General features: G+C 39.5%; 1 protein-coding gene across 4 annotated transcripts in view; it reads right to left on the bottom strand.

Moving 5' to 3' along the window:
• Window positions 1–13,552, bottom strand: part of RPGRIP1L (RPGRIP1 like) — a 92,621-nt gene that overhangs the window by 3,939 nt on the left and 75,130 nt on the right. For all 4 annotated transcript variants that reach the window (XM_036081684.2, XM_078063738.1, XM_078063739.1 and 1 more), the window contains 2 exons: window positions 6,573–6,657; window positions 807–940 (listed from right to left, as the gene is read on the bottom strand). In XM_036081684.2, coding sequence (XP_035937577.1) covers window positions 807–940; window positions 6,573–6,657 — 219 coding nt within the window. The remainder of the gene's footprint in view (window positions 1–806; window positions 941–6,572; window positions 6,658–13,552) is intronic.

The raw sequence follows: 13,552 nt of genomic DNA, 5'->3' as shown, positions 1-13,552 counted from the left end.
AAGAGGTGCTCAAGTAAGTGTTCATTGAATGCACGAATAAATGAGCAAACCAGCCATGTACGGTTTTCCAGAGATGGCTCTGGTAACCTAACACATGCGACTAGGCCTCAGCCTCATTTGTCCCTTTATTGTGTACAGCCCTGGCCATCCTCATGATGATTGTCAAACGTCTGATTTGTAAAGCACAATTCCTTCACCGTGTTCTAAATATATTATATGAGAATCTGGAGGGTAGAAACTAAGCCCTGATGGGACTCATGCCTTTGAGGTGAAAATCCAGGAGAGTACATTTTGTCAGGAATCCTTTACTCCTCTCTGAATCCTGCTAGGAAATAAGTGACCGTTACGACTTGGAGTCATTTGCAGTGGCTCTACCACCGGATTGTAACACTGAATTAAAGAGAAGCCTTACAAAAGACACTATAATGATGACTCAGAATAACATGCCTTGGTTGAAATAAGGCTTGACAGCATGAAGCTTCCACAAACAACATTAAGAAAAAATCCAATGGCCACATTTTTGTCACACACTCACCCCCAATACCAACAAAATGAATAATTCCTTGTGAAGTGCAATTCATTATTTTAAAATTTCTGTTGATTGAAAGGAAGGCAGAGGGGGAGGGTAAGGGAGGGAGGGAGGGAAAAGCTTCCAGCTTCAAAAAAAAAAAAAAAAAAGCTTGAGTTGCAAAGGATTCAACCAATGTGTGACTCAATATCCCTGCAGCTAGCAAAAAAGAAGGTTTTAATAAAGAATTCGGATTTCAGCATTTGTTGTACAAATTGAGCAATACTTCCACCCATACCATCGATATTTTGCTCGATGATGTCTCTCCCTTCCTGAAACATGTCAGCGAGGTCAATGTTAGCAATGCCAATGTCCTCGCACTCCAGATCCTGTTCATCCTCTGGAGGGTCACTGACCACCGTGAAGCGAACACTGAGAAGGGAAAAAACAGAAAATCCCCACAAAGTAAGGAAAAAAAATCACCATGAAACACAGCTCCCAAATGGGGTTTTATCACTAAGTATGAAATCTCAAAGTTTCCAATTATTCCAATAAAAAGCAAATTACATGAGGTTAGATAAGTTATTGCATGAACTACTAGAATTATTATAGCATGCCCAGCCTTCAAATGAACATAAATCCACTTTTCTAAGCACTGATTAACATTTAACTCTAAAATCTGAGGAAATTACTAGGCAAAGAGAATAACCAGATGTTCTCTCTAATACACACTATCTGATCGTATTGTGACACATCTACTTTTAAAGCTAAAAGGATCACGTGAATAAAGACCATGGAGATCAGGGCACCATTTTCAAAAGAAATGCAACATTTTCTATAGAAATGTACAACTTCAGAGTGGCTACCAAGCAATTTATCCAACCCTCTGTGTTCTATGAAATACAGGGACCATGCTCCCCGGTAACATTCTGAGTCACGTTAGATAAATATTGTAGCTCTGCCCAACAGCTACATGGAATGTTTGTACTACTTCAGCAATCTTTTAACTTATAATCCTAGCATCCAAGTTTTATTTTACTTTTAGACACATAATTGTAGGATTCCGATGGAACTGATTTGAATTAGTGGCTTGTGCTGAGGCCAAACACACTTGGATTGACCAAATGACAGGAATTTACAGTTAAGTACTCTTTTGATATGTCTTGGCAGCGGAGCTTAAACCATGGATACTTGTAAACTACCACTTTAACCATTTTCAAAACGTAGCCATCCCAAATCAGAAACAAAACAAGAAACTTGTTTCTTAGATCACATTTTGAGATGAAAATCTAAGTCTCTGAGAAATCATGCCTTGAACAATACATGCAAATAAAATCCTTTCCAAACACAGGTAAACATGATAGTATTTTTAACTAATTTGCTGAAAGTAAGCATTTGACATTTCATTCCTTTACCAAGTCCCTGTTTTTAACCAGCAATAAATTTTGATTAGAAAATAGAAATCCCAGGATGCCTGGGTGGCTCAGTCGGTTAAGCGTCTGCCTTCGGCTCAGGTCATGATTCCAGTGTCCTGGGATCAAGCCCCACATCTCCGCTGAGCAGGGAGCCTGCTTCACCTTCTGCCTGCCGCTCCCCCTGCTTGTGCTCTCTCTCTCTCTGACAAATAAATAAAATAAAATCTTAAAAAAAAAAAAAAAAAGAAAATAGAAATCCCTTCCATTGAAACCAAATGCAACACCTATTCACACAATAATTGTGAGGAATACAGATCCTGATTTGTAACAGCTGAATATTTTATATGATGCATAAAACAAAGGGATTAAGACGGAGTGGTTAAAGGGCATCCATTGTGAGTTCAAATTTAGCTCTTCTACTATTAGCTGTGTAATGTTAGAAACATTACTAAACCTCTCTGTTCTTATCTGTAGAAGGGGAAGGGGAATGTCTGTCTCACAGGGCTCTTATGAGGATCAAATGAGATGATACATGTAAACAGTGCCCGGAACATGTTAAACATCGAGGAAATGTTTGCTCTTTTATTACTATTATTTTTAATCTAGGTAGAGCTGCTTAAGCTTCTACATTTCTAATGGAAGAGAAAACGAAGACATGGGGAAGACTTGTTTCAATTGAAAACTGAGACTGCCAAATTATACAATGACTGTATCAGTCAGTTAAACAAGAAGAATGGTGATAAAAGTAATTGTCCTAAAATGAATATGCTTGGGAGACTAGGACTTACAAGTGATATCTGATGCACATTTTACATCCACAAGACTTACAGAAAAGACAGAGGCTATGCAGGTTGTACTAATATTGTTAAGTGTTATCCTCCTATAATGTCTCATATTTAAGGATCATCTCTCTATCACTTTACAAATGCAGACCATTACCTCCACTGAACATATGAGAATTCTGAGACAAAAAGGAAAAGAAAAACCCTTCTAAATGCAAGGGAAAGGGTTAAAAACCAAAATTCAGTATTCCTAGCTTTAAATTCTATAGAGAGCAAAATGAGATGTCAAATCCGAAATTAAGAAATTATGAAGTTAAGCTAAATAGGGAAGAAGGTACACTCAATCTAAAAGCTACAATTTGGCTTAGGATAAACTGCACATAAGATATAAGACACATTTTCTGTTTCCCCTTTAAGCCTACCAAACAAAGAGGTGGAAATCTTGCTTGTTCCATGTCCTAAAGAGGCTTCCAGTCCAGGCTGAGGACCAGGGAAGACACGTGGGGTAGATTTCAGGTGGAACCGGAAGTGCCCTGGGAGCTGCTCCTGCCTCCCTTCTCCCCTTTCCCTCCTGCAGAACTCTCCCCTTGCTGACCTCCCTTGGTCCTAGACACAGACCTCTACGTCTTCCTGCAGGCCCGCATTCCCTCTGCCTGCGATGATCCTCCTTGCATGGTTCACGACCTGGCTGGGTCCTCTCGTCCCCTCACTATCCAGCTTACTGTCACCGCTTAGGCCCGCCGTCACTGTTACTTTCTATGTGAGCAACTTGTTTAACCCTCTCTTAACAACTTACTGTAAAATGTAATTGGTTTATTTGTTTACTTGTTGTTGTCTGTCATCCTCAGTGGGACGGAAACTCTGTAAGTGCAGGGACTCCACCTTGTCAAGCATTTCGCTCCTGATACTTATGTAGGGGATCATAAAGATTGTTGAATTACTACACGAACTGCAAAATGGACGCTCCTATTGAAGGCTGGCTCATTTGAAGTAGGTCAACTGGAGGAGGCAGGCCCTGGGCTGGGCATCAAGATTTAGACCTCAAATGTCACTTGCTGTTATTTAGGAAATCAGAAAGCACTAAAACTCCTTAAATCGTTTAACATTTTTGATTCTTTCCTCATTCTGAAATAATTCCTTTTCATACAAAACAGGATAGAAGACCCTAAGGGTTACCTGTGAGTTTTACATATCGGAGTGCTGATGGTTATGGTGGATCTGCTCAACAGAACATGTTAAAGAGAAGAAATGAAACCAAAAGAGAACCTTAAGTCAGTGTCAAAATGATGACTTCAAATAAATAATTTTTAAGTCCTGCTTCAAGGTGTTACCTCCCTTTGAAGGTGACACTTGTATACGTGCAAATATGGCCAGGGCCAGGTGCAAAGGTACTGTATGTACTTGTTATACAACCTACATAAATGTATGTATGTCAGGGAAGACTGGCCAAACTTCTCTAACTGTGGCTTCGTAAGCTGCCTCCATGCCTCCATATTCAAGGGCGGGGGGGTCCTGCCTGAGAAAGCGAATTCTTATAAACTAGCAGGTACTTTAAAACAATGTGAAGTAATGGGACCTGTAAGTATTTGCAAAAGGTGAGAACATTCATTAGAATAACAACCGCCTTTTGGCTGTGGAAACTTGTAAACATAAACTCCCCCTTTCTCCTGAAGAAAATGATACTGTCAAGGGAGAAAAGCAGGCGCGCCCCTTCTCTCCTGTGATGGCCCCATTCCTGCCACAGTGGCCAGTGGCGCTCCGGGCATTTACTCGGACCCCATCCCCTGGCGCCAGTCACTCTGCATCTCCAGTGCCTCTCTTGGTTTTTCTCAAAATGACATAAACATTTGTATCTCTGGGGATCATTTAGAGATTTTGAGAGAAACAGGGATGGGTCAGTGGAAGTCATTACGTTTACTGTGGACTTTAAAAAATTTTTAAAACAATTTGGCTACAAGGGGGTAGGTCTTCTGAGGAAAGGCAGGTCTACATTTAAAGCAGAACCTGTCTTTTTAAAACCACACACTTTTGAGGCAACAAAATTGCTCTCCCCTGATGAGGAGTACTACTTATAATATGTTCTAACATTCCAGAAACAAAATGAACACAGAGGTAGACAAATCAGACTGGAAAGATTGGGAAGTCCAGCCCAGGGCTTGTCCATGGGAACAGAGCTCAGTCCCGGACAGTAACGACCTAGCCTGCTGATCACAGAGAGGCATTACACAGCACTGACCAATGACATGGTCAGTGCTGTGTAATCACTTGTGCCCTGGGATAACCCTAGAACACTGATGGCATTCAGGGGGCCTTCAAAGAAGCTCAAGTATACAGAGTAAATAAGTAAAACTTGAATGATTATCTACCATGCTGGGAAATACAGAACTTCAGGCTAATTAACAGGGTTTTTAGCACCCCTTCTCCAGAACTGAGATCCAAAGAACTGATATATGTATTTCAAGGAGTTAATGAAAAAGCTACTATCAGATCCTAAGAGCTAAGAATTCCAGTCTCCTTTCTTGAAAGAGAAGATCAAATGCTAGTTTGCAAGCTCTTTTGAAAAACAATGTCTTGGGGAGCCTGGTTGGCTTGGTCAATGGAGCATGCGACTCTTGGTCTCAGGGTTGTGAGTTTGAGCCCCATGCTGGGTGTAGAGATTACTTAAAAATAAAATCTTAGGGGCGCCTGGGTGGCTCAGATGGTTAAGTGTCTGCCTTTGGCTCAGGTCATGATCCCAGGGTTCTGGGATTGAGCCCTGCATCGGGCTCCCTGCTGGGCAGGGAGCCTGCTTCTCCCTCTCCCTCTACTGTTCCCCTGCTTGTGCTCTTTCGCTCTGTCAAATAAAAAAAAAAAAAAAAAATCTTAAAAAAAAAAGAAAAGAAAAATAGAATGTCTTTAACCTTCCCTTCATGCCCTCTAGGAAAGGGGAGAACTTGAGCCTCTTTCTAAGGTGGGCAGGGGCGAGCTCCATTTCTGAGGCACTAAGTGTGTCATCTATGGGCCACAAAGGCAAGGAGAAAGAGACAACAGAGAGATAAAGGGCCCATCCTGGCCAAGGGAGGAGAGCCAGCAAATGGGCTGATGGGCAGCACCTTACATAACTCCTCAAACTGTACACCTGGGAGCTCACACAAAAGCAGGAAGTTACTAAGATCAGGAGTTTTCCTTCTTAAAAGGGTATCATTTCTCTACTGAACTAGAATCGCAAAATCTTCTGTTAAGATTTGCAAAAAAAAAGGCATGAAACATAACATGAAATGATGAATAATTAAACCATGATAGTAAGGTAAAATTAGTCTGGAAGGCTGATGAGCTAGTACAAGTAATAATATTGACATCACTACTACTTACATCGATGACAATGAACGCTTATTGCGCGCTCTGTGTCCAGCACTATTCTAGCCATCCGCATACATTATCTCGTGGAATCCTCACAACCACCCTATCTGGTATTATCTCCATTTTACAGATGAAGAACATGAGGCAGAGAGGGTAGCTGTCCAAGGTCAGACAGCTAGTAAGTGATGAAACAAGAATTTATACTCAAGCCATGTGGCTCCAGAGCGCACCCTCCTTGCAATCATGTCATGCTCTTTACCATTACACTTGAACAGTGATGGGATACTGAGTGCACACTGTATGGTGTTTGGGTTTGCAAAGCACTGTCGGATCTTTACAGTTGCTCTGTATGGTACGCAGGGCTACTTTATTGCTAGGAGGAAAGAGACCGAGAGGAAACACACTCATTCAAGGACACAGGGTGAATCAGAATTCTGATTCCGCATCTCGAGCTTTCTTTCACCGCAACCATGCTACAGAGATCTACTTTATATAAACCATCCGATAATGTAGAATGCTCACATGTACCTTCCGTAAGGCAGCTCTTGTTTCAGTAGTATTGCTTTTAAGATGTCTCTCTTTGCTTGGTTGTTTTCTTTATCCACGTAGATCACTATACCAAAAAAAAAAAAAAAAAAATCCACAGAAAGAAGTCACTCAGGAATATGCTACATTAGTACCATTCTGTATTTGTATAAATACCCGTTGTTAGAGACACGAGTCATGCCACCTCACTTGTATGCCTGGGAAAAGAGAGCAGCTCTGGAAACCAGAATCAAATCTGAGCAGTCATGTGATCTGATGTCATGTCATGGGCAGGTTTATGTACACACTGTCAGAAAAGATACAAGCAACATCTAAGAGTGCCACATCGCTGTCACTGCCTGTTAATGGCACTGGCAGTCATGACAGTAAAAGCCAGCGGTCTTTATTGCTTTGTATTTGAGGGATTTACTGCATTTTCTCTCACCCAAGAAGCGAGTGATAATGATAATGTATGGCAGAGAGCTTGTCCTTCCTGACAGCCTCGGTAATTTAATCCTTCTCTCCTGCCACAACATGCAATAAAAGAGGCATCTAGTGTATTGGGTTGAGGAAATCCAGAGGCTGACGTTTGCTGATGTTCGGGGGGGTGGGGGCAGTACGGGAGAGAAATGTAGGGAAGGGAGAGAGAGGCTTTTTAGGGTATGAAGTTTGTCTTTGGTTTTTAATGGTGCGTGTTGGGGGGCGCTGGGGTGGCTCAGTCGATTAATCATCTGACCCTTGGTTTGGGCTCAGGTCATGATCTCAGGGTCGTGGGATGGAGCCCTGCGTCAGGCTCTGCACTCAGTGGGGAGTCTGCTTGAGGATTCTCTCTCTCTCTCCCTCTGCCCCACCCCTGCTCACACTTGTGCACACGCTCTCTCTAAATAAATGAATCTTAAAAAAAAAAAAAAAAAAAAGATACATGTTGGCATGCAGGAATGTGGCCAGACTTTACTTGGCTGAAATACGAGATGAGAGAGCTGATCTAAAGTCCCACCAGGAAGAAGGCGGTGAACACTTGAAACTGTAAATAAGCACCTGCGCTTTGGGAAAATGGCATCTCAGAGTGCGAACACCAGTTTCCAACCTGATTATTTTTTCTCAGCTCGGCAGCCGTGCAGCACGCCTTAGCTTCTGAAGACATTTCTTTTTCAGATGCCATTTTGGAGGTAAAGTGCCCCTGTGACCAGATCTCAATTTAGAGACTATCCCTGATCAAAAGTACACAAAGGGTGAAAGATACCATGACAATTCCAAAGCCAGACTCTGCTGAGAACGAACATATTTCATCCCGAGAATGTTTCCTTGGACAATTTTAGTCCAATCTCAAATTATGATACTATCAATTCATTTAATCATTTGGCTCAGTTGATGTGCTGGGCACTGAGTTAGGCATGCAGGGTGGGAGACACATCAGCGTCTGTGTAGGGGTGGGTTAACGGTTTAAGAGAAGTGAGAACCAAGGTCAAACAACGGCTCTTAGCTTGTTGCTGCTGCGTGATGCAGTACCAGTAAATTATACAGGTTATACTCATTATACACGTTACTGAGTTTTATAGGAATCAGAAAAGACAGAAGGTTCAGAGTATTTTGTAAGTATAGTGCTTTGCTTATCAGTGCTAAAAAGGCTTACTAAGAGATGAGTTCCACTAATGCTGGGAGACTGGACCTCGTTTTGGCCACCAGTACACCAAGCCAAATGGGAACTTTTTTCCCCCAAATAGGATTTTTTTGTTTTTGCTGTTAATCACCAATTCAAGATGCGGTTCAGCATATCTTTTTGACTTCACAGTTCTAAAGCTTAAAAGCCATAATGGTCTACATTATTTTTTTTGTGATAATTTTTTGGATAATTTCCCCCCTAGTTTTATTGAGATAAAATTGACTTATAACACTGTATTAATTTTAGGTGTATAACATAATGATGTGATATATGTATATATTACAAAATGATTACCACAATAAGTTTAGTTAACATCCATCACCTCACTGAGTTACACTTTTTTTCTTCCTCTGATAAGAGCTTTTTAAAGATCTACTCTTAGCAACTCTCAAATACACAGTAGAGTCTTGTTAACTATAGTGTTCTACATTATTTGAAGACAAGGGTTATCTCAGTGATAAAGAAAAACAAAAAAGACTGAATTCAAAGTCCAGCAACCAGATAGTTTTCCAATTAAATTAGGCCAGTTCTGACAAGTCTCAATAGCTTGAAAAAATTTTTTTTACTGTGGTCAAATACACATAACATAAAACTTATAATTTTAACCATTTTTAAGCATACGTTCAGTGACATTAAGTACATTCATACTGTTGTACAACTATGACTACCATCCAGCTCCAGAATTTTTTCATCATCCCAAACTGAAACTTGGTCCCAGGTTCCCCCAGTCCCTGGTAACCTCTAGTCTACTTTTTGTCTCTATGAACTGGACTCTTCTAGGTACCTCTTATTAAGTAGAACCATACAATATTTGTCCTTTTGTGTCTGGCTTATTTCACTTAGCATAATGTTTTTTAAGGTTCATCCATGGCATGTATCCAAATTTCACTCCTTTTTAAGACTGAATAATGTTCCATTTTGATATACAGATTTTGTTTTCTCCATTCATCTGTTGATGGACATTTGGGTTGTTTCCAACTTTTGGCTATTGTAAATAATGCTGCTGTGAACATGGGTATTCAAGCATCTGTCAGGGTCCTTGCTTTCAATTCTGTTGGGTAGGTATCCAGAAGTAGAATTGCTGTACCATTTGGCAATTCTATGTTTAACTTTAAAAAATCTTTATCACTGAAATTGGTAAAAAAAAAAAAAAAAAAAAATGGTATAGTTGGGACGCCTTCTGCTTCTGCTTCATCCCGCTGGCCAGCACACTGTATTTCCTATTCTCTTAACAATGATACAAATAGTGACAGCTATCGTTTATTGAGTGATGTTTATGTACTAAGTACATAATACTCAAGCACTCAATACTTTTCTTATGGCAATCACATGTGTTAAGAACCATACTGTCCCACATTTGACAGATGATTAAATAGACCCAGAGAAGGTAAGTAATTTGCCCATGCTCACCTAGTTAGAAAGTGGCAGAACCAGAATTTGAATCCAGCAAAGTCTGCCTCCAGAGCCTGCCTTCTTAACCTCCATGATAGAACTTCTCCTTAATATGAAGCCAAAACTTTTCCTGCTGTTAAAGCTGCAACCATGTTGTCAGCACAGATGGGAGTGTGAGAGAGAGAGTTCTATACCCGCATCAAGGGAAGCCACCTGATCCTCCTTTCACTTTCACAAAGGGATATTGCTTGGGTACGGCTGGTCCAGGTGCCTTGAACAACTCTCTTGGGCTGAACGCTTCTTAAAATTCTTTTCTGAAAAAACTCAAGCTCTTTACCCATCAGCTTACTTCTCCAAAAGTATACCAAATATGAAATCCAGCTCTCCTGCTTGCATAAACAATGCCTAGAATACGGGCGTCTTAATCTAGTTCAGCGATTCTCCGCCTTTAATGTACGCTGGAAAGGCTGGTTAGAATGCACATTAATGAGCTCACCCTGAGTTACTAATTCAGCAGGCCTGGAGTAGGGCCTAGACTGTGCATTTTTATCTTCACAGCAGCTTGTCACACACTGAGAACCACTGTGTAGCTCAACATCCCTTCGCCTAATTTTTTAATAGGATTAGCAACCAGTGGACAATTTGTGGTGAACATGTGGGGAATCGGGACACTGGGGCCACCTCCAGATCAGGGTCCCAAGGACATCCATGTGGTGTTCTGGAACTAGATGCTTAAAAAAAAATCTACAGTTTCAAAACTTCAAATAGATCTTTTATTTTTTATTTTTTATTTTTTTTAAAGATTTTATTTATTTATTTGAGAGAGAGAGAATGAGATAAAGCATGAGAGGGGGGAGGGTCAGAGGGAGAAGCAGACTCCCCGCCGAGCAGGGAGCCCAATGCGGGACTCGATCCTGGGACTCCAGGATCATGACCTGAGCCGAAGGCAGTCGCTTAACCAACTGAGCCACCCAGGCGCCCCAAAACTTCAAATAGATCTTTTAAAAAGCAATTCTGGTGATTTAAAAAGTATCAGAACTCTCTAAAAATTAAGCCATTTATCTTTTATTTTCATTAGAAATCACTGGTTTAGGACTTGCTAGATTTTGACAAAACTTACTGAAAGCATTATGTTTCAAAAAAGGTACAAAATAGTAGTCCAAAGACATAAGCTGATTTTGAATTGTCTACCATTAAAAACCTATCCTTCACTTCTGCAGTTTGGAAAAATCCTTACATTCTTTATCAGTGTCATTTGACAGAAGAAATGCAGATGGCTTAACTACAAAGGGTTGATAAACTGTTTCTCAAAAAACTTTTTCTGTTGGAGTGTTATCATCCTCCTAATCCTTATCTTTGCCAAATTTCTCTTCCTATTAGTGACAAAATGTAAATTCTGTATTATTTTCATCTTCTGAATTAAATGTTAATTGTTCCAAAACATAGACTGTTCAGTGCTCAGAGACTAAGGACCCAGATCCATATAAGTCTCATAAAAACTTTGGATGATTTCATTAATCTTTTTTCTTCCCACTGTCAATTCCCTAGAAGGCTTTATTCAGCCCAGACAACATTCTTCAGACCTACCATTAATCTTATTTTTTCCAAACTATTTTCTTGCTTTCTCAGCATTCTCTGAGCAAAATTTTCAGGCCCAATAAAATACAAATGTTTTGTTCATGCTACAAATGTCTAGCAAGTGAATTCAACTTTGTTTTTTTTTTCCCCAGCATTAATTTTTCCAGCATTTCCAGCCTATAGAAGATACATTTTTTGTGTAAGTGGAACTGGTATTAACACCTCTTAATAAAGACTGAATCAAGCTATAAATAATTGTGGGGATCACTAGACTAAACCTCTCTTTTTATGTACCTAACTTAGGCCTCAGGATACAAATCCCTTTTGAAAAGATTCAAGCCATAATGCAGGGTAAAAATCATTGTGAGGTTCGGTCAACCTCTCAACTGGTATGGTGTTCAGATAGGAGAGAGCATGTACTAATTGTCCTTTAGATTTTCCATCTGAATTAAAAAGTCAGTTTGGAAATAAAATTACTTTCATTAACATTTAATAAGATTTGGAAGATGTAAGTCTACATTATATTGACCTTTTACATCAAGTCACAAGTGAATGGCAAATTATTACAATAATTAGATGAGATAGTTACTTATTAACCAAAGATTCAAGGAGATTCTCCTGCACTGAAGGTGATGCAAATATGATAATTTAAAAATAAACATTTTCACTGTTATAATTAAGTGAAAACTAAAATAAAGCCTCCTACAAGGTTATTATTTCTCAAATTTGCTGATGACCTAAGACTACATTTTTTCAGATATAGTAGATAAAAAACAGCATTAATTTGCTTGGAAGCACAAAATACATTCCTCTCCCCTCCCACCAGGAGGGGATTTAAATATCCTTACAATTCTTTTCAATTAGCCTTTAAAACTCTCATAGTCAAATCTCAATAGGTAGGAAGAGAAGCTGAGAAAAGGTATAGTAAACATTTCCATGGAATTCATTTCTAATAAATTATTGGTTTTCTTGTTGCATTCAGATGACTAATTATTCATTAGAAACATAAGCAACTCTTAAAATACCAATTAGAGAATAGGGGTATCTTGCAGTAAAAGGAAAAAATACACTGAGCAAATGCCAACCAACCAACTAACAAAAAGCCCCCCAGAGCCCTTGGTTACCATGTGAGAACGCTACAAAATGCAGGACACTTGAGCCTGTGTTAACAGGTTGCACCCCAGAATGAGCTGCATTGCTTCTTAAGCAAATACAAACAATCCGCTGTACAGCAGGCCGAATTTCTCAATGTACAATTTCTAAAAAGCAATTCTGTTGTCAGTCCAACCAAACATTCTACTGCTGACCTTTAAAAAGAGTAACACAAAAGCCAGAAGAGTTTGTCTCTTTTCTTTGGGGTATCTTCGTTATAATTAGTTGTCTAATTAGTTCTTCCATTACTAATAATATTTTGATATGGTTTACTTTTCTGAAACTTTGCAGGTAAAAGATCTCTAGGAAGCTTGAGAAAATATTTTTGGAAATGTTTCTGTTATATCAAGTCAGTGAAAGGAAGGAGGAATCAGATTCTTGTCCTGATCACACTATTTATTTCCCCTGTGATTTCTCAACCTATCTGTCATTATAGGATTATAGAATTTGAGCTGGAGGGGATCTAAAGAGCGCCTTATTCAATAGATAAGAAAACAGGATACCATGAGATTTAAACATCTTGCCCAAGTTCACATAACTAATAAGAACTGTGGATACAGGGAAGACTAGAACAGATTTGTGGATACTCATGATTATTGTCTCAAGCAATGACCACATTTCCAAAAGTAGCAGGTGTGTGCACATGCACGCACACATGTGCACACACACACACACACACAAGTAACCATGAGCATTTGTAATCTTACTGCACGATCAATCAGTAGCATGATATACATACAATCAATAGCATGATTACACATATTGATTAAAATACCATTTATAAAACTGGTGAGAAAAAATATCAGTGTTCAACTAGCATAAGATGGCCTGTTTTTGCTAAAGATAATGCAAAACACTCCATCTTCATGGTTTGTTTTAATATAGGGCTTTAGAACTTAGTAAGCAGTTTTAACATAGGGTCATGTCAGCTTGATATGACATTTTTACTCCTCTTTAATTATACACTGATATATACTATTCTTTAAAACATCTTAAAGTTGGCTGATCGAAGAACTTACAGGGTACCAGTTGGGTCTGACTTAGATGTCAACTAGCTGATAGATAAAGCCCTCAAAGAGAAAACCTGCCTGCAGCTATCAGTGCACGTGTGGGCTAAATCATGAAAAGGTATTCTAAGAATTCATGTCACTCAACTAAAATCCTGAACATATAGACACTGGGAGAGATGTATACATAT

This window comes from Halichoerus grypus, chromosome 15 (assembly GCF_964656455.1).
Source record: "Halichoerus grypus chromosome 15, mHalGry1.hap1.1, whole genome shotgun sequence".
Lineage (NCBI taxonomy): Eukaryota > Metazoa > Chordata > Mammalia > Carnivora > Phocidae > Halichoerus > Halichoerus grypus.
The sequence above is the reverse complement of the archived record's forward strand: the minus strand, read 5'-3'. Positions and strand labels throughout refer to the sequence as shown.